The sequence below is a fragment of the Notolabrus celidotus genome, chromosome 6 (genome assembly GCF_009762535.1).
Source record: "Notolabrus celidotus isolate fNotCel1 chromosome 6, fNotCel1.pri, whole genome shotgun sequence".
Taxonomy (NCBI): Eukaryota; Metazoa; Chordata; class Actinopteri; order Labriformes; family Labridae; genus Notolabrus; species Notolabrus celidotus.
The window spans coordinates 1,299,597-1,324,889 of NC_048277.1; the positions used below are offsets into that span (position 1 = coordinate 1,299,597).

The 25,293-nt window shown below is 41.2% G+C and overlaps 1 protein-coding gene and 1 long non-coding RNA gene across 4 annotated transcripts in view; both read left to right on the top strand.

The window, feature by feature from the left end:
• Positions 1-15,808, top strand: part of ppfibp2b (PPFIA binding protein 2b) — a 55,404-nt gene extending 39,596 nt beyond the window's left edge. For 2 of the 3 annotated variants that reach the window (XM_034686409.1, XM_034686410.1), the window contains 13 exons: positions 216-283; positions 443-508; positions 639-699; positions 3,070-3,232; positions 6,731-6,866; positions 7,911-8,030; positions 8,735-8,885; positions 10,079-10,190; positions 10,278-10,366; positions 10,467-10,589; positions 11,786-11,911; positions 12,208-12,396; positions 14,784-15,808. In XM_034686409.1, coding sequence (XP_034542300.1) covers positions 216-283; positions 443-508; positions 639-699; positions 3,070-3,232; positions 6,731-6,866; positions 7,911-8,030; positions 8,735-8,885; positions 10,079-10,190; positions 10,278-10,366; positions 10,467-10,589; positions 11,786-11,911; positions 12,208-12,396; positions 14,784-15,020 — 1,641 coding nt within the window. In that variant the 3' untranslated portion in view covers positions 15,021-15,808. Of the gene's footprint in view, positions 1-215; positions 284-442; positions 509-638; positions 700-936; positions 985-3,069; positions 3,233-6,730; positions 6,867-7,910; positions 8,031-8,734; positions 8,886-10,078; positions 10,191-10,277; positions 10,367-10,466; positions 10,590-11,785; positions 11,912-12,207; positions 12,397-14,783 lie in introns of all 3 variants that reach the window. The other variant, XM_034686408.1, reaches the window with a different exon arrangement.
• Positions 15,809-16,444: 636 nt separating this feature from the next.
• Positions 16,445-24,645, top strand: LOC117814864. The gene is made up of 3 exons (XR_004631659.1): positions 16,445-16,719; positions 16,870-16,935; positions 23,962-24,645. It is a non-coding gene; the product is annotated as an uncharacterized LOC117814864 (long non-coding RNA).
• The last annotated feature ends 648 nt before the right edge of the window (positions 24,646-25,293 follow it).

Below are 25,293 nucleotides of genomic sequence, written 5' to 3' on the forward strand. Positions count from 1 at the left end.
AATATTACTAATCATAACCCAATCTGTCCATCATCCATACTGTCAATCATATATTTCCTTATTCTAAAAAGTTTATCTTTCTACCTCTTCTTGTCCCATTCTCATATGAATGGTGAACAGAGGGTGAGGTGGAGGTGTCTTTGTTTTTAACCGTCCTATGAACGTGTCTCTCAGAGTAACACAGAGTTACTCTCCGTGTGTTTGTGTCTTCATAGATATCATCCAGAGGATCCTCCCCGCTCATGTTATCCTCGTCTCCTTACCAGAGAGAGCTGGACTCCAGGTATCAGAACACACATGCACACACACACATACACACACACACACACACACACACACACACACACACACACACACACACACACACACACACACACACACACACAAACTCAATCATGACATTCTAACAATTTAACCCTTTACTTGCTGTGTATTACTGCAGTATCCAGAACTCTATGGACATATCTCTGGTGTCTGGTGGGGACACAAGCTTCTTTAATGGATCATGGTAAGTTGAGCAGCTTTCTTTTGAACTCTGCATTGAAAACGTTGCAGTCTTCATGACAGCATCAGAGCAGACTGAAGTGAGGGCAGAGCTTGTCCTGTTTCCTGAACTTTGAAGTCCGTTCTGTTTTCAGGCATCGGCGCAGGTTGCTCTCCAGTAGTCTTGAAGAGTTGCAGAGTGGATCCTTGCAGAAGGTTTGTTAATGCATGAATATGACATCTGTTGTTTTGGATTATGCTGTCATCTAATCAATCTAATGCAACGTCTAACTCAAGCTGCTGCTGCTGCTGATCACTAACGTTGTTGTTTCTCATTAAACGCTGTTTTTTTTTTACATTTGCTTGAGCTAATGCTAACCTGCTCAATCTGTGTGTGTGTGTGTGTGTGCGTGTGCGTGTGCGTGTGTGTCTCCTTTTCTGTCTCGGCTATAGGCTGTACAGATCCAGCCAGTAGAAACAGAGTCAGACGTAGGGGCAGAGGTACTGATCTTCTGCATGACCTTACACAACCTAACCTTCACCTAACCCAAGAAACACACACACACACACATTCTTCATGCATGCATTATTGTTCTAGAGACAGAAGGGGAAGGGACCACTTTCAAACGCTCATTTAGTTTTTTTAAGAGTTTGCATGCATGCATGTGGAATATAAGGAGGCACAGCATGTTAGTGGGTTCACCTCGTCACTCACTGAGAGACTCACGGCCAAATACCACCAGATCCGTGTCGGACCGTCTCCGATCCGTCATGGCACCTGATCTGTAGATAAAGATACAGAGATAAGATATTTACTGCCAGTTAGAGAGAACACAAGAGAGTGGTGTTAGAGTTTTGGGTCAACGCCATGATTCTTTGATGATGCACCAGGAGTCAGGGTACTTACGGCCAAATTCCACCAGATCCATGTCCGGTTCGTCTCTGATCCGTCACATCACCAGATCTGATAGGTTTCTATTCTAGTCAATGTGTTAACTTCCACTGGATCCACTCCGTTGCGTTCCGGCTGTGTATCTGATCCAGCAGGTCGAAGTCCTCCGGATCAGATACGCAAGACTTCTATTTTTGCCGGATGCCGGAGCACGACGCATCAATCTCAACAGAGCAGATGGAGCGGGACAGGAAGTCAGGTTTCACAAAAACAAAATGAAAACATCCGGTTAATTTTCAGAATAAAACACTCTGTGTTATCACCAGATCGTATTTCACTTAACTACAACAACAAACCAAAGTCATGGTGAGTGGAGCCAGGCCTGGAGTCAACAGGTCAGAGGTTTTCAGAGGACCAGAAAGACAACATGGATGAGGAGAGGAGGAGGAGAATCCTTGATTCAGTGATTACTGCAGGAAAACCTCGGTCACATGACTCCAGCTGTCTGGTGGTCCAGCTCCATGCTGAGTTCTGAAAACACAACCGGTGGGTGTTGACGGACAAGAGAGCACGGAGCCGGACCACAGCCGATCAGAGACGGACCAGACACATATCTGGTGGAAGTCCTGTGTCAGTCGCTCATTTTGTGAAGAAAAAATAATTCTCCTGCTGTTTTGGATGCATTGTTCAAAAGAGTATAACAGTTTTTATCTTTATGGTGGAAATGCTCAAATTTCATCTCAAATGTCAGGTATATTAAATATCTCCATCTCTCCATCATACATTTATTCATTCATTCATTTGATGCAGTTTAAGAACAATGTCCAAAACTCTTTGAACAAGTATTCAGGAAAGACCAAATCAAACAGACAAAAAAAACATCCTCCTCTTGTTATTCTTCCCAAGTATTGTTGCTCCAAAGATAGCAGGTGACTGGAGTTTGTGTATGGTAACTTGATGTGAGCCTCTCTGTCGTGTAAAACAAAAAGAATAGGCGCCCTCTAACCTCGTGTCCCGGGTGTGAAATCAAAGTTCACAGCTGAATCTTTCCTCTGAGGAAAAGAAAAATGTCTCCCAAGAGTTCACAGCCACACATTCATACACGCAAATGTTCTCTGCTGCACACACACACACACACACACACACACACACACACACACACACACACACACACACACACACACACACACACACACACACACACACACACACAGAAAGGGCTAAGACCCACCTGAAGTGGCTGTCAGTAGAGCTCAGCGTCAGAGCTTCCTTGCAGCTGTTTCTTCTGCTGGCCTTTCTCCTCGTATTCCTTCAGAGCTCTGCTGACTTTGATGCCTGCTCAGATGCTGCCATGATCAGGCATTAACTCTCAAAGGACACGTGTTGTGTAACAGAGCCAAGGAGCAAACCACCACGGGATCTCATGGTAGATAGTTAGAGGAGGCAATATATAGAGGGAGAGAAAGTGTATATACATAGATATAATATGCATAGAGCTGAAACACACTGATCTTTAATGATAAGTCAATAATCAGGATCAAAGTGATCTATCACAGGGCAGGGTGCGCTCACATTCAAACACATAACATGTCTCCTCCTGCTGCTGTTCTCTAATCACACATTATGGTAAACTCATCAGAAGTTTTGAGGCGGGCCTGCTGAACAGTGACTGGTTGTTTTGATGAATTCTGCAGAGTCATCACATGGAGCTGAGCAAGTACCAAACTCTGCCCGGGAAGCTGAGTAAAAGGAGCGAGCTAAGGGCCGAGCTGAACGGAGACGAAGAGAGACACGGAGAGTATCTATCTCCCGTCCGGCTCTCTCCGGTCCATAACCTCGACCAGGAACCCAGATTCAGTGAGTCTACTTCATCACTTTTAAACAGCAGGTTCATTACTCTGCTTCTTCATCACCTGCTGTCTGTCACACTTTGGATTATAGATCTTCAGTAACAGCTAAATGTTTAAATGAAGAGTGTATTTATACAATATGTGGGTTATCTATTTACTCATTTCTTCATTTATTGATTTATTTGTTTCTTGGATTATTTATTTACTTATTTGTTTGATTATGTATTTATTTATTTATTTACTTATTTGATTATTTATTTACTTATTTATTTATTTATATATTTATTTATTTATTTATTTATTTATGTATTTATTTACTTATTTGTTTGATTATTTATTTATGTATTTAATTATTTATTTATTTGTTTGGTTATTTATTTTTCATTTATTCATTTGTTTCATGGATTATTTATTTACTTATGCATTAATTAATTAATTAATTTTTTTATTTGGTTATTTATTTTTTTATTTGTTTATGTATTAATTAATTAGTTTGTTTCTTTGATTATTTATTTGTTTAATTATTTATTTATTTATTCATTTATTTGTTTGTTTGTTTGTTTGATTATTTATTTATTCTTTTATTTATTTATTTGTTTATTTATTCATTATTTATTTATTTATTTCTAAAAGGACAGACGATGAAGTATAGAACTTATCTTGTCTAATCCCTTTTTCCATTTTAAATTAAATGAGTTTTCTTTCATTTAAATACAGACATCATTTCAGTTATGCCAAAGAATACATGTATTAATCAACAGTTAATGCAGAAGTTCACACACTTTGTCTGCAGGACCTCCTCCTCTCATTTTAAACTGAAAGTATCTACTGAAGACCCTTTAATGAAACTTAACCTGGTGCAATAATGTGTTGAATAACTCTTCATCTACTAACTCTGCTCCCACTGCTCCCTCCTCTGTGCCCTCTCTCCCTCTCTCCTCCTCTTGTCTGCTCTGCTGCCGGATTGCTCCTTTCTCTGTTTGTTGTCTGGCTGCAGTTCGCTGCAGGAGTGCCAGTGCTCCGGCTTTAGGTACTGTATGCTCTCACAGATATTCAAATGTCAACATGGAAATAGCCTTTCAGGAGAGCCGAGTCACTCAGCTAATGTTGTTGCTTTGACTCTGGGGTCATACAAACAAGTTTCTTCTGACAAACAAAATGTTCACCAAACTTATCTGACAAACAAAACCAGACCGTCCCCGTCACAGCCAAAACCTCAGAGGTGAGCAGAGTTAGTGTGAGTAACTGTTCTTACCAAGGATCAAGCTCCAAAGCCGGGATTATCAGGACTCCCTCCTGACTCAGAGAGCTGTCGGAGATAATGCCCGACTCTCTCGCATCAGCACTCTCTGATACTCACACACACTCTTAAAGCAAACAGGCATATAAGCACACAGCCCGCCATGTATCATCCCACACAGAGCCAGAGCTTAGAGCAGGAGGCTAATCAGAGACTGAGAGGGGGCGAGGAGAGCAAGCTTAAGGATATGTGCGCTTCTACGAGCTTTGACATCAAAAGTAAACAAACAAGAATGCAACCTGACACCCCCCTTCGGCTCTCACTTCCTCACAGAGCACACGCTCTGTTTAAGACGCACTGGATGAAGCTCAGAAAGATCAAGTAGAGCAAGAGGGGTCACATTAGAGACTTCATTATGAATCATTATTTACATGTAACGAGGAGCTGATAGATCCATGTGAGATTAGCTCCAACACCACCTGACTGAAACTTGTCAGAGTTTGGTCTTGAGCTGGTCTGGGTGTGAAGGAGGGAGTCTCAGGTAAAACAGGCTGTGGATGACCTCACTCAGGTGATTCCTTTATGTGAGCCACTTGCATCCTCAGTATCCTTGAAAATGTTTTGTATAATCAAGCAGACTTAATCTAGTCCAGGTTTCTGGCCCAGCTTCTCAGCTGCCTGAGGCTGGTGGATTTGCATATTGCTTCTTTACATTTGACATTTATAAAACATTTAGTTAGGATATAAAAGGCTGTAACTAATGCTTTCTGCTTCCTGTCTACTTGCTGTCTTTTCACCTCACTAACCTCCTCTGCCTCAGGATCTCCTGGAAAACACGACCTCTATGGTGTTGGTGGGTATTAAATCTGAACCCTGCTGTGTTTCTGTGTTTCCACCCTCTTGAGCTCAGCGTGCTTAGCATGAGATACTTGAACATTATTCCCTGGGTTTAGCATCATTAGCATTATGTCTGTGCGAGTGTTATGATACAGCTTTTGAAACCTAAGGCGTTTTCTGACCTGAGGAACTTTACCCCAGAACTACGTGTGTTTCGACCGGGGTAACCAGGGAACCTGAAACGCAGATAATCTCCCCCTGAAAAGCCCCTGCTAGAGGGGTAGTACTTTTCAAAGGTCCCGGGACTTTCGGGGGGCAGGGCCTGCAATGCTGAATGTGACTGATTGGTAGATTAACCTCAGTGTTTTTATTCCGCCCGCCGTCCACATTAACATCACACACATCTGTGATTCTCTTGATTTCTCTTTCTTTCATTAGTTTTGATTTGTTCTATCTTTTTTGTATGTGTGTGTACTTTTCAAAAGAAGAAGCTGTGATTCTCTTGATTTAGCAGCTTGTAACAGTAGTCTTCTCTCAGCCCACCGTGAATGCGTCTCTCCCGGTGTTACGGTTTTAAAAGTGACCCTGTAAACTGGAGACCTTCAGCTGAACGTGTCAGTGTTTGTGGAGTTTACACAGCTGTTGAAACACAGAGGGAGTTCCTGGGAATGCAAACTAGTTTAGTTTTTATTAAGATTTCAAAATATCCTCATCAGATATTTAATGATCCTCTAAAGACGTTTATGAGGGATGCATCCGGCTGAAAGTCTCCAGTTAACAGGGTCGCTGTTTAAACCAAAACACCGGCCGATCTGTGCCACGGCTTTTTGAGATCAAAAGGATTTTAAAGGCGTGTTGAAACGTCTTTGCTACTCGCGCTTATCTCCTCTCACGTGTTGATTCAGTGAATCCATCTGTGATGAAATATAGCACCATCTAAAACAGACCAGCTGAGTCTCTTCATGCTAACAGGCTAACTGTTGTGTTGCTTATAATGATACCTGCCTGTCCATCTGCTTCTATGGTGTCATCTGTGATGAACGGCATTCCTCTTTGTGTTACTGCCCTCTACTGGTCTGGTGGTGTCGTGCATTTACTTTTTTTTTCTCCATACGTCACTGGCCTGATTTACACAATCTACCATCTCTACCCGCGGTCGAAACACAGACAACAATAGGGGCACAGGAACCTTTTAGTTCAGGGTAAAGTAGTTCTGGGGGCTAAAAGACCCCGGAACTCTTGGTCGAAATGCACCTCTAGCAGAAGGAAGCTCTGTGAACTTGAGGTTGTGGGCCCTGCAAGCTCAAAGAAGCTGTCAGTGGACACAGGCCCTTACTCATCATGTTCTCCTTCACAGTTTTACTTTAGATCTACAGTCTTCTGAGTTTTCAGTGACAGTGATGGACTTGCTTTGCCTCTGTCTCGCAGGGCGTCCAGAGAAGCTGGAGGAGTGTGTCCTTTCAGACCAGTCCCCTCTGTCCTCCGGAGTGGACTCTGGGCAGCAGTCTCCGGTCTCACCAGAGAACAGGAAGACTCACAGAGGCATCAAGAAACTCTGGGGAAAGTAAGATCTTATGATTAACAAACAGCTCTGGAAGAAAACGAGAGACCACTGCTAACTGATTTACTTTACTAACTTAGACCTCGCCGTTTTAATCTCAATCGTTTAGTTTTTTGTGCAGTCAAAGTCTCAATGAACAAAACCAAAGAACACAAACTGCTCACATTTCCTCTCTGAGAGTGGAATCACAATTAGATACGTGACTGATATCAATACAAGTCCGTGCAAACTCTGGTGTCAAAGTGACATGGCCCCATGTTACTTCGGCAGTACTCTCATTATGTACATGACATTAAAAATACATGTCCTATGATGCATTTACAGGTCTACTGTTTATTGGTTGTGTTTGAGTAAAATGAACATGTTTGTGTATTCTATATACTACTGACAATATTTCTCCCAAATTCCAAATAAAACTATTCTCATTTAGAGCATTTATTTGAGAAAAATGAGAAAAGGTCAAATAAGAAAAAAGCTGCAGTGTTAACAGGGCTCAAATAATGCAAAGAAAGCACGTTCATATTCATTTTATTAACGCTTATTCACCAAATATTGACTTCTGAACTCTTCTAAGTTCAAACATTAGTATTGTGTTCTTTAAAAATGAATGTGAACTTGTTTTCTTTGTATTATTTCAGGTCTGAAAACCCTGAGCCTTTTTTTCTTATTTTGAACTTTTTGTCATTTTCCTCAAATAAATATGACAAAATAAATATCAAAGACAAATGACAATATTTATATTATTTATTTATTATTATTTAATTACTCAGAATTTGGGATACATGTTTTAAGAAGTCCATCCATCCATCCATCCATCTTCTTCCGCTTATCCGGGTCCGGGTCGCGGGGGCAGCAGTCTCAGCAGGGAGAAGTGTATATAATAAAACAGAAATGTTCATTTTACTCAAACACACCTATAAATAGACAAATAAAAGCTGATAATTACACTTTGGTCTCTTAACCTTTGTCACAGTGCTGTAATGTAAACCTGCTACATTAACAACATCCTTTAGCTCTTTGCTCTTCACTAATCATCATTGTCCACAGGATCCGCCGCAGCCAGTCAGGTAGTCCCTCCCAGGTTCATGATCCTGAGCTGGGAGAGTTCAAGAGGGGAGGCTTCAGAGCTACAGCCGGCCCAAGACTGGCCCGTTCAGGGAACACACGGTACAAAGAGACGACTCACACACACGCTTCATATTTTGTAGGGAAAGACTCTTAACAGAGGATCTGTTTCAGTTTGCTGCAGTGGCGTACACAGTTGTTTGCTCATTGGTCGGCTAGTGACAGGCGACACTGTAGAACAAGGTGGAGATGAGAACTGGAGGAGTAAGATAGCAGATAGCACACAGGCCCTAATCCTCTTCTGTAATGGCAAGACATATTAAAAAAACAAAAATGGATTTTAAAATAGAGACTAATGAACACCAACAACAATAACATATGTGTAATTAAAATAAGTTAAAGCATCAAATTAATATTAAGAATACAAATAGTTAAAATAAGTACATTTAAAAAGGGTAAGGATAAGAGAAAATAAAATGAAGGCTAAAAATATAAATAAAGTAAATAAAATGAAATTGAAGATGAAGATGGTTTCTTAATGACCTGTGGTGTTATTGAATCAGAATCAGAATCAGAATCAGCTTTATTGGCCAGGTATGCTTGAACACACAAGGAATTTGACTGAGGTAATCAGATGTAGTCTTGATTTACACTGTAAGGTTGTAGAACTAGTTCAAGTCTATTTCATCAGGTCCTGTTCACTCATTTTTCAGTCTTTCAGATTTGTACCATGCTTCCATCACGTCGTCTACAATCCCCCTCCATGGATCTCTCTGTTCTGAAACATGTTTCTTTTACCTCCTCAGAGACGTGAAGGAGCCGTTCTCTAAGTGGAGCACAGAGCAGGTGTGTGAGTGGCTGGAGGAGATTGGACTCGGTCAGTACAGCATCCTCGCTCGCCACTGGGTCACAAGTGGTCAAATGCTACAGTCAGCCAACCCACAAGACCTGGAGAGGGTACAAACACACACACACACACACACCTGATTAGATCATTCCATTCAGCCTGTCAAGTATTTCGTTCTACCTGTCGGATCATTGTCACCGTGTGTCTGTCTGCGTTTAGTAACGCTGCTTTCTGACCTGCTCCTTAGTTTTGCCTTTAACTCGATGACATCATCTCAAACCTTCTCCTTCATCAGGATCATGTTTGTAAACTGAACAAAAATATAAACACAACTCTTTTGTTTTTGCTCCTATCTTTCATGAGCTGAACTCAAAGATCTCAGACTTTTTCTCTGTACACTAAAGGACTATTTCTCTCAAATGTTGTTCACTAATGTGTCTAAATCTGTGTTAGTGAGCACTTCTCCTTTAATAATCCATCCACCTCACAGGTGTGGCATATCAAGATGCTGATTAGACAGCATGGTTATTGCACAGGTGTGCCTTAGCATTTGTCCACTCAAGCAGCTTGTTGGTTACCACGACGAGCTGCAATCAGATGGAGACCCCGATGAGGACGACGAGCATGCAGAGGAGCTCCCCTGAGAAGGTTTCTGACAGTTTGTGCAGAAATTCTTTGGTTATCAAACTGATTTTTGCAGCAGCTGTCTGGGTTGCTGGTCTCAGACCATCTTGGAGGATGCTGGATGTGGATGTCCTGGGCTGCTGTGGTTACACGTGGTCTGTGGTTTTGAGGCCGGTTGGATGTTCTGCCAAATTCTCTGAAACACCTTTGGAGACGGCTTATGGTAGAGAAATGAACATTCAGTTGACGGGCAGCAGCTCTGGTGGACATTCCTGCAGTCAGCATGCCGACTGAACGCTCCCTCCAAACTTGTGACCTCTGTGGCATCGTGCTGTGTGATAAATCATCACATTTTAGAGTGTCCTTTTATTGAGGCCAGCCTAAGGCACACCTGTGCAATAACCATGCTGTCTAATCAGCATCTTGATATGCCACACCTGTGAGGTGGATGGATTATTAAAGGAGAAGTGCTCACTAACACAGATTTAGACACATTAGTGAACAACATTTGAGAGGAATAGTCCTTTAGTGTACGGAGAAAAAGTCTGAGATCTTTGAGTTCAGCTCATGAAAGATAGGAGGGTTTATATTTTTGTTCAGTGTCCATACTCCCTGTTAATTGAACCTGTTGTGTCACCTCTGAGATGATGGTTGCTGTGTTTTTTCACTTTGTCTTCAGGAACTGGCGATAAAGAACACCCTCCACAGGAAGAAGCTGCAGCTCGCCATCAAGACGTTCAGCTGCAAGCAGCCTGAGAAGTCTGCAGAGCTGGACTACATCTGGGTCACTCGTACGTTCACACGTCACACACTGAAATAAAAGATGTACCAGCAGAGCTTTACTCTCACCTTATAACTGTGATCTTTAATGTTTAAAGGTTGGCTCGATGACATCGGCCTCCCGCAGTACAAGGACCAGTTCAATGATGGACGGGTGGATGGGCAGATGCTGCAGTATCTCACTGTGGTAAGTTTATGAGTAATGATGTGCAGGTCAAATGTAAGTTATTCTACAGTGTGTGTACATTTTTCATGGCCCTCATCCCTCTTTCTCCTCTCCTCCTCAGAACGACTTGTTATTCCTTAAAGTGACCAGCCAGCTTCATCACCTCAGCATCAAGTGTGCCATTCACGTTCTCCACGTCAACAAGTTCCACCCTTACTGCCTGAAACGCAGGCCCAGCACTGAGGTGAGTCACTGGGTGTGTTCATCAAGATGCTCTCTGTGTTTCATTTGTATCAATCAATCAATCAATCAATCAATCAATCAATCAATCAATCAATCAATCAAACAATCAATCAATCAATCAATCAATCAATCAATCAGACTTCATTTACAAAGCACTTTTCATACAAAGACATTGTAACACAAAGTGCTGTACATAAATACAACTTCAAATGGAATAAATAGATAAAAAGAAAGATATATATATACAAAAATAAAGAGACCCCCAATCCTAATCCCAACTCCAGCCCCGACTCCAAACCCACCCCACAATCCTAAAGTTAAGAACACAATATATGCAACAATAACAATAACAATAACAATGAAAATAAAATAAATACAAAATAATAAAGAAGTTTCTGAACGAACTGAGGAAACGCTCTCATGATATCTTAATGAGGAAACACTGGAGGAAACATAAGATGTTAAAACTCAACACAGGAAATTAAACTCACCAAAATAAAATACATTTCTAAGATAATAAAACACTAAAATATTAAACCATTAGAAGAAAATAAGATGCTATACTTAAAATAAAATAAATAAAAAAATTAAAAGGAACTACAATTTGAACAAGATAATAAATAAATAAATAAATAAATAAATAAATAAATAAATAAATGAATGAATAAAATAAAAAGTTAATAAGATTTGAACTAGATAATAAATAAATAAATAAAGTTAGGTAAGACTGTTCTAAGAATAAAACTCAGTTAAAGTGAGACTAAAAAGGTCAGTCTTGAGTTTTAAATGTTGATGCTCTGTGCAGCCCTCAGATCTTCAGGTAGGGTGTTCCACAGACGTGGGCCGTGATGATTAAAAGCTGCCTCACTGTGAGTCTTTGTTCTAGCTTTTGGTACCATTAAAAGTCCACTACCTGAAGACCTGAGGGCTCTCACTGGCTCATATGATAAATCTGATAAATAAGAAGTACCAAGACCATTAAGAGATTTAAAAACCAATAAAATCATCTTAAAATCTAAAAGAAACAGGAAGCCAAAGCAGAGACTTTAAAGCTGGTGTAATGTGGGCTCTCTTTCTGGTCTTTGTCAGCATCAAGTCTTCAGATGTTTTAAAGGAAACATAGAATTATACAGTGTATTTTTAAAGCACCTGTTGTTTTAGGAAATGGTTGAAACATGTACCTGTTGTGTGTTTCAGAACCAGTTCAGCCCTAGCGAGGTGGTCCAGTGGTCCAACCACCGAGTCATGGAGTGGCTGAGATCTGTGGATTTGGCAGAGTACGCACCAAACCTGAGAGGCAGCGGCGTTCATGGAGGGCTCATAGTGAGTACACATCTCACCACAACCTTTTAGGACAAACGAAGGGCACTGTGGATACAGTGAGTCATCAATCCACGACTCCTAGACCTTCTGATCATCTAAAAGTCTGTCAATAAATGTCAAGACATTTCTGATGGTTTAAGCGTCCTAGGTCTTTGCATGTGAAGCAATTTAAAGACTTCCTGCTGTGCCCAAAGGAATTTGGATGAGAGACGAAAGATTGATTTCAGAAGATGAATCAATAACCAAACTAACACTGCCCTCAATCCTAAAGAAAGCATCTTGTGTCCGTTCCACAGATGCTTGAGCCTCGGTTTAACGCGGACACACTGGCCATGCTGCTGAACATACCGCCTCAGAAAACGCTGCTGAGACGTCACCTCGCCACCAACTTCAACAACCTGGTGGGAGACCAAGCCACACAGGAGAAGAGGGAGTACATGGAGGCAGCAGGGTATACCCCTCTCAACATCACAGCAAAAGTCAAGGTAAGATGTTACAGACATCAATATGCAGGCTGGAAACTACAATAAGAGAACACACACGGCTAACCAGTGTGTGTCTGAGAGAAAGCACCTTTAATCTGAGGTGAAACCCGGTGCGTCAGCTCAGTTTAAGCTCTAAACCCTGCAGTGTGTTTAAGCCTGTGAGAGCAGAGTAAACCCTAAACTGCTCTTCCTCACTGCTTTAAGACCCACTCATCATCAGCAGCAGCCCTCACTTTAAATCCCTCTGTGCTCTTCGGATGAGGAACCGGAGAATAATCCACCCGAAAACACAATGCACACTTTCTGTCGACCCATTTCTGACCTTGGACACAGATATTCAATTTCTAAAGCCACTCCATGAAACCAGAAATATGTACGTAGGTGATATTATTGAAAATTCAAACTGCGAGAAGAAAAGTGGATTTAAAAAATAAAACACCTTACAAAGCTTTATTTGTGTTTATGGTGAAGTGCTTTGTGATAAAAACACAGTGGTTTTAGTCAGAGAGTTCATACTTATGGGACACATTTGAACATGCTGCTTTCTGCCTTCACCTGATATCTCTTTGAACTCACACACATGGTGAACAGTGTTTGAATATCTATACAATAAACTCTACACAGATGTGATGTTTAGAAAAGAGAGTAAACAGATCAACACATTTTAGAAAGTTTTCTGAGGATTCATCTAAAGTTCAGAATGTTTTTGAAAGATTAAAACTATCTGGAGACATCTCTGAACAAAAGGGACAAGGACCAAAACCAAGACTGGATGGACCCGATCTTCAGAGCCTCAGACAGCACTGCATTAAAAACAGACATGACTCTGTAGTGGAAGTCACTGCATTAAAAACAGACATGACTCTGTAGTGGAAGTCACTGCATTAAAAACAGACATGACTCTGTAGTGGAGATCACTGCATTAAAAACAGACATGACTGTAGTGGAGATCACTGCATTAAAACAGACATGACTCTGCAGTGGAAATCACTGCATGAAAAACGGACATGACTCTGTAGTGGAAATCACTGCATGAAAAACAGACATGACTCTGTAGTGGAAATCACTGCATGAAAAACAGACATGACTCTGTAGTGGAAGTCACTGCATTAAACACAGACATGACTCTGTAGTGGAAGTCACTGCATTAAAAACAGACATGACTCTGTAGTGGAAGTCACTGCATTAAAAACAGACATGACTCTGTAGTGGAAGTCACTGCATTAAAAACAGACATGACTCTGTAGTGGAAGTCACTGCATTAAAAACAGACATGACTCTGTAGTGGAAGTCACTGCATTAAAAACAGACATGACTGTAGTGGAAGTCACTGCATTAAAAACAGACATGACTCTGTAGTGGAAGTCACTGCATTAGGAACAGACATGACTCTGTAGTGGAAGTCACTGCATTAAAAACAGACATGACTGTAGTGGAAGTCACTGCATTAAAAACAGACATGACTGTAGTGGAAGTCACTGCATTAAAAACAGACATGACTCTGTAGTGGAAGTCACTGCATTAAAACCAGACATGACTCTGTAGTGGAGATCACTGCATTAAAAACAGACGTGACTCTGTAGTGGAGATCACTGCATTAAAAACAGACATGACTCTGTAGTGGAAGCCACTGCATTAAAAACAGACGTGACTCTGTAGTGGAGATCACTGCATTAAAAACAGACATGACTCTGTAGTGGAAGTCACTGCATTAAAAACAGACATGACTCTGTAGTGGAGATCACTGCATTAAAAACAGACATGACTCTGTAGTGGAGATCACTGCATTAAAAACAGACATGACTCTGTAGTGGAGATCACTGCATTAAAAACAGACGTGACTCTGTAGTGGAGATCACTGCATTAAAAACAGACATGACTCTGTAGTGGAAGTCACTGCATTAAAAACAGACATGACTCTGTAGTGGAGATCACTGCATTAAAAACAGACGTGACTCTGTAGTGGAGATCACTGCATTAAAAACAGACATGACTCTGTAGTGGAAGCCACTGCATTAAAAACAGACGTGACTCTGTAGTGGAGATCACTGCATTAAAAACAGACATGACTCTGTAGTGGAAGTCACTGCATTAAAAACAGACATGACTCTGTAGTGGAGATCACTGCATTAAAAACAGACATGACTCTGTAGTGGAGATCACTGCATTAAAAACAGACATGACTCTGTAGTGGAGATCACTGCATTAAAAACAGACATGACTCTGTAGTGGAAGTCACTGCATTAAAAACAGACATGACTCAGCTCAATTGACCGGGACCAGAAAAGTCTCCTTTTGTGATGAGCTGGTTTAAGACGTGTCAGCCATGATTCTAAAACCTGTTTCTTTATTGTTGGTCGGATCTTTTTTGTTCCTTTTCATGGCAGCCGAAGAAGTTGGGTCTGTCTAACCTGACTCACCTCAGGAGGAGAAGGTCGGATGAATCCACAGACTACGTGTGTCCCATAGAGTCATCGTCGCCTCTGTCAGGACAGTCTGCTAATGGGGTGCAGGTCAGGCCCTACTCTGGTTTTAGAGGCCTGAGCCCCATCCTGGACAGAGAGCCGGACCGCCCCAGAGACCAGGTGGGGAACGATGACATCAGAGCTGACCCATCTCAATGACAACAGCTTCAACAGCGTCATGGCGACACTGTGTTGACGTGCTTCCCATAAGCCTCTGGGCTCTGCTACTACTCTGCTTCCTTTGCTTGTGGCCCATAATACCTCAGCCCATCTCCTCCCTGCTCCTCTGAACCCCTCCCATCAGCCCCCCCTGTGCCTTAAGAGTGAAGAGATTCAGAGACGCCTTGGTCACCCCGCTGACTGTGCTGCAGCCCCCACTGCTGCTGCTCACGAGGGGTGTACTGAGAACATGAATCCACACTTGAAGTGTTTGTTTCCAGTCAGATGCCTAACTAACCTGACCTCAGCCTCAAACCTGTGCCATGATCTAACTTCAGACATCTCTTTGGACTCCACTTCCTGTTACATCACTTCCCCAAAATCCATACAGTAAATATGGATATCTGTTGTTGTACAGTATTACACCGTTACTTTAACATGTGTGCATCATCATTAGAGGATTTTAAATGTGTGAGTCACTCATTTACAACTTTGATTTGGATATTTAAGAGAGTTCTGTCACGTGGTTGAGATGAACGTGTGCAACATTTGCATATTAAGGAGGGTTTTTATTTAATATTTATGTCAAGTAGAAGAAGAAACGATGAAAAAGCATGTCCAGTTTGAACCTGGGGGGATGATTTTGTACTATTTTCATATTGACAGTATTGCTGTACCAGTATTTTTATAGTAATGAAGACCCTGCTCCTTTGAAAGAAGCTCACCTGTGCTCATGTAAGAAGATTTATCAAATCATTTAATAAACAAAATCATATGTGTGTGTAAAATAAGTTCCTTCTTTGTAATCCAAAATCAGATGACACATAGAGCTCCAACATTATATCATTCTATCTTTAAGTTTGCAGCTACACTACCAGTCAAAAGTTTAGAAACACCTTCTCATTCAAGTGTTTGTATTTATTGTAATGATTGTAAACACTGTAGATTAATACTGAAGACATCAAAACTATGAAAGAACATATATGGAATTATTGAATGAACCAAAAAGTGTTAAACAAAGCAGAATGTGTTTTATATTTTAGATTCTGTAAAGTAGCCCCCTTTTTCCTTCATGACAGCTTTGCACACTCTTGGTATTCTCTCAGTCTGCTTCATGAAGTGGTCTCCTGGAATGGTTTCTAATGAACATGAGCCTTGTCAAGAGTTCATTTGTAGAATGACTTGCCTTCTTAATGTGTTTGAGACCATCAGTTATGTGTTTCAGAGGTAGGGTTAGTACACAATGGATAGTCCTATTTGACTACTGTTGTAATCCAGATTATGTTAAAACCAGATTATTTCATAGTTTTGATGTCTTCAGTATTAATCTACAATGTTTCAAACAATTAAAATAAATAAAAAACATTGCATCAGAAGATGTGTCCAAACTTTTGACTTGTAGTGTATATCAGGGACATGTTATTCTCCTGCAGCATCCTGTATTCTGTTTTTAAAGATAAAGCTGAGTTTTTATTCTAACTTTGAGATAACAGATGTTGAAGTGTAATAACGTGCTCTGTGTGGAGTCACAGTGGAGAGCATGCCTGAGTAACCCTCATCAGCCACTAACCTGCCTTCATCATCATCATCTTGCCTTCACCATCATGGACGCCACTGCCATGGCTCTTTATGACACCGGCTTCCCCCTTGGCGAGCCAATCTGGGCCAAGATGGCTGCTGATCATTACCATGGCTAAGTGTGAGTGCATGTGGGGGGCTTAATGCATACTTACATGAATGCATATCATACTCATTGCTGCACAGTGAAGCTCTAACACTAGTCACTGTTCTAATGTATGTGTGTCATGATAATGGGTTCATCAGAGCCTGTGTGTGGTGTGTGTTACAGATGGCGATCACAGAGGGTACCATGTTGCAAATAGAAGCTCTGTCTGAAAGCATCAACAACCTCACAGTAAGCACCAACACGCACAAGCTGCTGCTTATGATGTGTGCAGCTCATTCACTCACCACGTCTCCTCAGTGCTCTAACAGAAGTGGATCAGTCCAAGGCTGCAGATATCTGAGGGAGAGAATATGTTGAAACGTGTGAAAATAAGAAGCTATATCAGAACTTGTGGAAAGAAACCTGCTCTTTGGTGAGTCAGGACTTTACTGCCAGGCAGATTCCAGTCCTGGTTCTTGGGCTCCTGTTTGCTAAAGTCATTTAAGTGATTGAACCCTGAGGCTATGGATCACAAACATTAAACCACCTCTTCGTTTCAGCCTTTAGCAACAACCTCAATAAGTTCTCTGCTATTAAATATGTGGAGACACATTTAACATTTGAGTCTTATCTAAATGTTCCTATACATATTTGAAGGGTAATATGTGCCACGATGAATTCAACAATCATATAAGTATTTGAAGGAAAATACATCAATCAATCAATCAATCTTTATTTATATAGCGCCAAATCACAAACGTTATCTCAAGACTCTTTTACAAACAGAGCAGGTCTAGACCACTCTATGTCAAATTATGAACAGAGACCCAACACCAAGACAGGATAAGACTCAGTCTGACCCCACCTTAATCCACCATGAGCTTATCTAGCTTAGCTAGTTACAGCGGCGAGGACAAACTTCCTTTAACAGGCAGAAACCTCGAGCAGAACCAGACTCATGTTAGACAGCCATCTGCTGAGACTGAGTTGGGTCTGGAAAGAGGGATAGAGGAGAATAAGAGAGAGAGGGAGCGGTGATAGTGATGAGACGAGTAGTAGTAGCTGTTGCTGCTGGAGTCCAGCACGTCTGTATCAGCTGGAGTCTGGAACGTCCACAGCAGGAGGACGTCTACGGCAGCTCAGAGGAACCTACGAGACAAGGGAGCTCAGGGACTCCAGAAAGGTCTATGGTTAGTAACTTTAATGGGACAGGGAGAGTTAAAGTAAGTGATGAGGGGGTTGGGGGGAAGGGGGTGAGATAGGATTTCAGTACATTACTTTCCAGAGTGCTAATTAAAGTCATAATTCATAGTATAAAAAGCACACACTGCAAAAAAAGAACAACTACAATATCCAGGGTGTAGCTCTTCATTAGCTCATGAATTTACATGTTATATACATTTTATTTAGTACATTAAAAGAAACGGCATAATTAGCACATCATTTAACAACAATTTTAACATGGAAGAACATCTAGAGTAGTTTACTCTGTCACATTCTGGGTTTTAAAATTGATATAGGTTATGTTTTTTTTAAAGGTGCTTTTTCAGAGTGCTGTATATTGCACCAGGATTTTTATTGATGCATCAATGTATAAGTGAAAAGCAACATTAGAATTTTGTTGCTGGTTCACATGGGGCCACGATAATTGAAGCCAATGCGGGGGTGCTAAAAACTTCAGTTCATCGAGGATCCTCTTGAGGCTGGCTCAGGAAGTACCTGAAACCACATACACACTAATTCAAAGAAGACGATCTTTACAGCAGAAATAAACATGTTTACAGCCTGGTACAAAAGACGAGTGTAGTCTGGGTAGCTCATTTCTCGATCGGCACACACTGGGTCTCATTCATGAAATGTGACTAAATCTGTGTAGATTTTCACATAAAAGCTCACACTACTAAAACTCTACTCTGGATTCATGAACTGCGCGGGAAACTCAGATTTGAACGTAAACACGTGTGTAAGATTATGAATGCCAACCCATCGTAAACTGACAACGTGCTCCCAGTGATCATCAATCAGCATAAATCCCGCCCATGAATAGCAAATAACCACCATATAAGGACACAGACCTGTGCATCTGATCAGCCTGCCCTGCTATCATGGCGCAAGGAAAGAAGGATAGAGAGCCAAAAAAGAGCTTCTCCAATTCAGAGATTGAAATTATTTTGGGTGAAGTGGAATGTAGGAAGCACATTTTATGTTGTATGGATATAAAATGGTAAGTCTCTACATATAAAACACATGCATTTGTATAGAAGACTACATTCTTACCAACAAGCCAGCCGTCTCTCACAGCTCCATTCTCCAAATGAGTGCCAACTATGAAGCTGTCATGCATCCCACCGAGCCACAACGTTGAGCAACACAGTTTGCATCACATATCAGCTTCACATTCACGGAATGAAACATAAGATAAGATAAGATATTACTTTATTGATCCCCCGGGGGGGAAATTCAGTTGTTACAGCAACCCAGACATAAGTACAATCAAGAAAGAAGTTTCAATAAGTACAAAATAAAAATAAAAAATAAAACAAAAAATAAAACAAAATAACATAAAATAAAAAAATAAAAAAATAAATAAAATAAAAATAAGTAAAATAAAATAGATAAATAAAGCTAGAATACAATTTAGATATATACAATGTTACAAATGGAATTTAAATTAAATAGCAGTAATTACAGGCAGTATTAAAAAATGTTTCAGTAGTGACAGGTTGACATGGTGTGATTATGGTTGGTAATGACAAATTAAGCAATAAATAGAAGAATATTTGTATATAATATGACCATGAGTTGTACTTAGAATAGTAATGTAATTTAACAAAATATAATATAGCAAGATAATTATATAATACAGTATATTATACATTATAATGCCAGCAGCAGTCAAGAGAGAGTTTGCATCCAGTTTATGTATGCAAATGCATCATCAGATGGAGCCTTGATGTATATGTGTGTGCAGTCTATGACACCGATGACATTTGGCGTGTTGGCCAGCGTGCTAAACCCCCCTCTACCTTGATTTGCCGTTGTGCTCCATAGGGGGAATTGAATGTACTCCGGCCTTAATTCAATAATGCCGGCAAGTACTGCTGGTAAAATGCGGCTCATTGATGGCTGGGAGATTCCAGATCTATCTGCCATCTCCTGCTGGAAGGTCCCTGTGGCTAAGAATCCCAGCATGGAGAGAACCAGCAAACATGCAGGTATGGCGTGGCTTCTTTTAGTTGGCCTCGTCAGATTAGGCTCCAGAATGTTGCCCAAATGCAACAGAAATGGTCTCGGTAGTCGGAAATGACTAATCAACCATTCATCACTCTCAGCCCAAAAATCTGCCCGGTCCCTGAACTTCCTCTCTCTCCATATAGCACCTTGTGCCAAATCATGCAGAAGTACAAGTTCAGCCATTGTTACCATGTCTGAGACCGAAGTCCTTTTATACTGTGGTATATTTCATTATAATTGACACCACCTGGTGACCAATATGTTGCATGGCCGTGACAATGATTCTCAAACTTTTTGGGGTTTTTATTATTATAATAATATTTTATTTATTGGTATCATTAAACATGTAGATAGCACATTTAGTCTGTGTGGTTTTTAACAAGTAGTTCACCTTCTAAATAAACCTAATCTAGATCTCAAAGCTTTAATTGGCGACTTATTTGTTGTAAAAATATATTATATATATTTTTTTTAATATTTTGTCATGTTTAAATTACGTGTCTCAAAGGCATCTGTGTATTGTGTACATAACAGAGAGCAGTACGTATTCAAATTGTTATTTCTGACAGCAACAAGCAGTATTTATGTGTATTCCTACATTTACACAAGCTCTACACACAGTTGGGAGCAGGTGTAGATTTTGTGAGTAGTTACTCACAGATCAGCATCACTAAAAGATTGATGAATGAGGAAATCTGCGGAAATTCCCGTTGCACATGGTTTACACACAAATTCTTGCTGCTCACGTTTCATGAATGAGACCCACTGTACGGGGGTGAATTTTTTTCTAACACAGCAATTTCAGAGATATTAAAGGTGACATATCATGCAAAATGGACTTTTTAATGGTTCTCTACCTGAAATATGTTTCCCTGGCATGTCTACAAACCCCCCGAGAATGAAAAGAATCCATTCTGCCCCTGTTCTGATTTCTCCACCTTTCTGTAAATGTGTGTGAAACCAGCCGTTTCAGACTTCAGTGTTTTTGTTACGTAACAACAATATCCGGTCTGTCACGGAGTCAGAGCTCGGAGCTTGTTCAGCCCATAGACTGTATAAAATAATACTGAATCCCTCCCCCGTTTTTCATTACCTGCACACGTGTGCTAACAAGGAGCTTAGGAGGGAGGCATGCTAGTTGTAGGCTGTCTTAATAAACACAAAGGTCGGTTTTACTCCCCACGTCTGCTGATTTGAAGATCTAGTGGATGATTTTTATTTATCATGGATAAGTGCTAGCGCTAATTAGCATAGCCACATAGCTACATGTTCATAGCTGTAGCTGTAGCTGTAGCTGTAGCTGTGTACCAAGACACACGTCGACATACTGACAAATAAAACAACAAGAAACACTAAATCTGTGACCAATCCTTCAGAAAAGGTCCTGCTGCCTTTCTGGCAGAGATCGGTTTTACTCCCCACGTCTGCAGATTTGAAGATCTAGTGGATGATTTTTATTATAAGTGCTAGCGCTAGTTAGCATAGCCACATAGCTACATGTTCGTAGCTGTGTACCAAGACACACGTCTACATACTGATAAATAAAACAACAAGAAACACTAAATCTGTGACCAATCCTTCAGAAAGGTCCTGCTGCAGGCGCCTCTCCATCAGGATCAGATTCAGAGGGTTGAAGTAACCCTATCTGTGAGCAGCCGTGTATATTCAGCCAACATGTAAACATTAGATCAACGTGCTGGAGAGCCGAGGCACATCCACTTCCTGAGGGGGCGTGGTCAGAGAGAAAACAGAGTGTTCTGAGGAGGACTGAAGAAGAGGGTTTTTCAGGCAGACCAAAATCTGATTTCAAAGTGTTTTTTTGAGCATAAACTTTAAAGACATGTTTTGGGGACCTCTTAGACCAATATATATTGATGAAAAAAGCGTGATGTGTCACCTTTAAGATTACGAGTTTTCCATGAGAGGCACAGCCGACTTGATTGACAGGCGGGAACACTGTAGCTGTTGGCTAGGAGGCTCAAAGCCCGCCTCTTTATGTCAGTATGCATGTGAGCTCCACAGCAGTTATGTTGAGTTCAGCATATCCAATATGGCTGCCGCCGAAACTTGGCCTCAAAACAGCGCTTCAGGAACAGATGGGTGACGTCACGGATACTCCGTCCATTATTTATACAGTCTATTGGTTGCAACAAGCAGGGGTGTTTTTGTCACGTTCTGTGTGAAAGTACACTTAATGGATAAAAGAGAACTCCACAGAGTGTGCCACATTAAAAACTTTGTTCTTGCACTCTGAGGGATGTCTACAGTGCATACATGTACCAGGATTAAACCATACAATGTGTACAAGCAGCCTCTTCTGCATCGCGCTACATCTCTATGGCCCTACATTAGCAGCTAGAACATGTCAAGCTGATTATCTGGGTCATTAGATCCTCTGCAATCGCATGTTCAATCAATCAATCAATCAATCTTTATTTGTATAGCGCCAAATCACAACAAACGTTATCTCAAGACGCTTTTACAAACATAGGAGGTCTAGACCACACTATGTCAAATTATGAACAGAGACCCAACACCAAGACAGGGTAAGACTCAGTCTGACCCCACCTTAATCCATCATGAGCATTGCACCTCGCAGTATTTAGCTAGTTACAGTGGTGAGGAAAAACTTCTTTTAACAGGCAGAAACCTCGAGCAGAACCAGACTCATGTTAGACAGCCATCATGCCTCGACTGAGTTGGGTCTGGAAAGACAGATAGAGGGGAGTAAGAGAGAGAGGTGATAGTGATGAGACGAGTCGTAGAAGCTGTTGCCGCTGGAGTCCAGCACGTCCGTATCAGCTGGAGTCCAGATCGTCCGCAGCAGGAGGACGTCTACGGCAGCTCAGAGGAATCTACGAGACAATGGAGCTCAGGGACTCCAGAAAGGTCTATGGTTAGTAACTTTAATGGGACAGGCAGAGTTAAAGTAAGCGATGAGGGGGTTGGGGGGAAGAAGGTGAGCTAGGATCCCAGTGTGTCAGTGTGCCAGTTCCCCCGGCAGTCTAGGCCTATAGCAGCATGACAAAAGCTGGTCCAAGCCTGATCCAGCTCTAACTATAAGCTTTATCAAAAAGGAAAGTTTTAAGTCTACTCTTAAAAGTGGAGAGGGTGTCTGCCTCCCGGACCCTGACTGGTAGATGATTCCAAAGGAGAGGGGCCTGATAACTGAAGGTTCTACCTCCCATACTACTTTTAGAGATTTTAGGTACAACTAGCAAGCCTGCATGTTGGGAGCGTAGAGTTCTAGAGGGGTAATAGGGCACTATGAGCTCTTTAAGATACGAGGGTGCCTGATTTTTAAGGGCTTTGTAGGTTAAAAGAAGGATTTTAAATTCAATTCTACATTTTATTGGGAGTCAGTGTAGAGAAGCTAGCACTGGAGAAATGTGCTCCCTCTTCCTAGTTCTAGTCAATACTCGAGCTGCGGCGTTTTGAACTAGCTGAAGAGTCTTTAGAGACTTATTGGGGCAGCCTGATAAGAGGGAGTTACAGTAATCTAACCTGGAGGTAACAAATGCATGGACTAGTTTTTCTGCGTCGCTCTGAGATAGGAAGTTTCTAATTTTAGAAATATTGCGCAAGTGAAAATAGGCTGACCTTGAGATTTGCTGAATTTGGGACTTGTTGAGATGTTGTTTTGCTTCTTTTGTGACTTGTTTGCTTAGTTACTCTAAATTGTAACCGTAGTAATTTTGTTCTGTAACTACCTGCTCATGCTAACGTTTGCAGTGCCACTGGTGCTGTTCTGACCTGGGATCAGTTTCACAGTATGTTACATTTATAGTTGGTATAGTTTTTGATAAATGCCTCCATTATCACAGTTCACTCAGTTTAAGTTCTTACTCTTCAGATACAAATGATCTGTGCCTTCTTCTATATACTCACATGACTCAAAACAAGAGTCTGTGATGGTCTTATTTGTTTGTTTTCAAATACAGTGACACTACATTTGTTGAACTGGTCCCAGTTCAGTTCAGTGGCAAGCACCAACTCTCCTGCTCTCTAACCCATAACCTTCCTATCATGCTTTGCTTCCAGTACCTGCTCAGCCGAGATGAGCTGCGGCGGGAGATGAGACGGTCTCAGACTACACTAATCTGAAGGACACTGACCCGGTGCTTCTGGCTCACTAATGCAGTCAGCGCTCTGACACCTGTACTGTACCTCCAGCTCCAGCCTAACACTGCAGCAGCCCGGAGCTGTCCCGACCTCTCCTACCAGCCGCTGATACCTCATGTGACTGTACTGTCACGCTGCAGGCACACTGCAGACACAAAGTGGACACAGAGTGGACACAGAGACACCTCTTACATGAAGTGGAAAACAATTCAGAGTCCCTCGAGAAGAGTTTCCTATGTTTCTATTTTAATGAACTGTTGCTTAAAGCGACTTGGGGCATTGTTTTTACTACTCTACTTGTTTTCCTATGCAATGCATCCTCTGATGTTAATGTGCTCTGTGTATTCTGTGCTGGTATACTGAAGGGGAGAAAAGGGCCACATTAGCATCCCTTGCTTTGTGTCTTCATATGATATTCAGCGTATGATCCTCTCTCTTCATTTTTTATGAACTTTCGGATGAAAAACACGACTGCTTCCAAAAAGAGCGAGTTAAAACTCACAGCAAGAGATCTTCCACAATGACAGTTTTGTCTTGCCAAGTTTTTCAACCTCATTATTCTGAAGTCACACACCCTATTGGCAATAAATGTGAATAAAACAGTGTGGTTATTATGTTATTACATTACAGCAGAGGGTCTCAGAGGAGACGCTGAGGCTGGGTGGGACAGAACACTTTCAGAACCCACGTCACTTTGAATTCCTGTCCAGCCCAAGACTCCACTCAGACACCTCCCTCACAGACTGAACAGACTTCCTCTGGGTCTTAATACTGGTGCTGATGATGACTGCAGTGTAGACAGAGAGCAGAGATAAAGCTCAGTGTAGACATACCTGTTCTGTTTATTGTCATTTAGACGTAGAGTCTCCTTCACATACAGTGGGGAAATGAAGTATTTGATACACCGCCGATTTTGCAAGTTTTCCCACTTAGTAAGAATGGAGAGGTCTGTAGTTTTTATCACAGGTACACTTCAACTGTGAGAGACAGAATCTAAAAAGAAAATCCAGAAAATCACATTGTATGACTTTTAAATAATTAATTTGCATTTTATTGCAAGAAATAAGTATTTGATACAATAGAAAAATATAACTTATTATTAGCAATATTTGGTACAGAAACCTTTGTTTACGATTACAGAGGTCAGACGTTTCCTGTAGTTCTTGACCAGGTTTGCACACACTGCAGCAGGGATTTTGGTCCACTCCTCCATACAGATCTTCTCCAGATCTTTCAGGTTTCGGGGCTGTT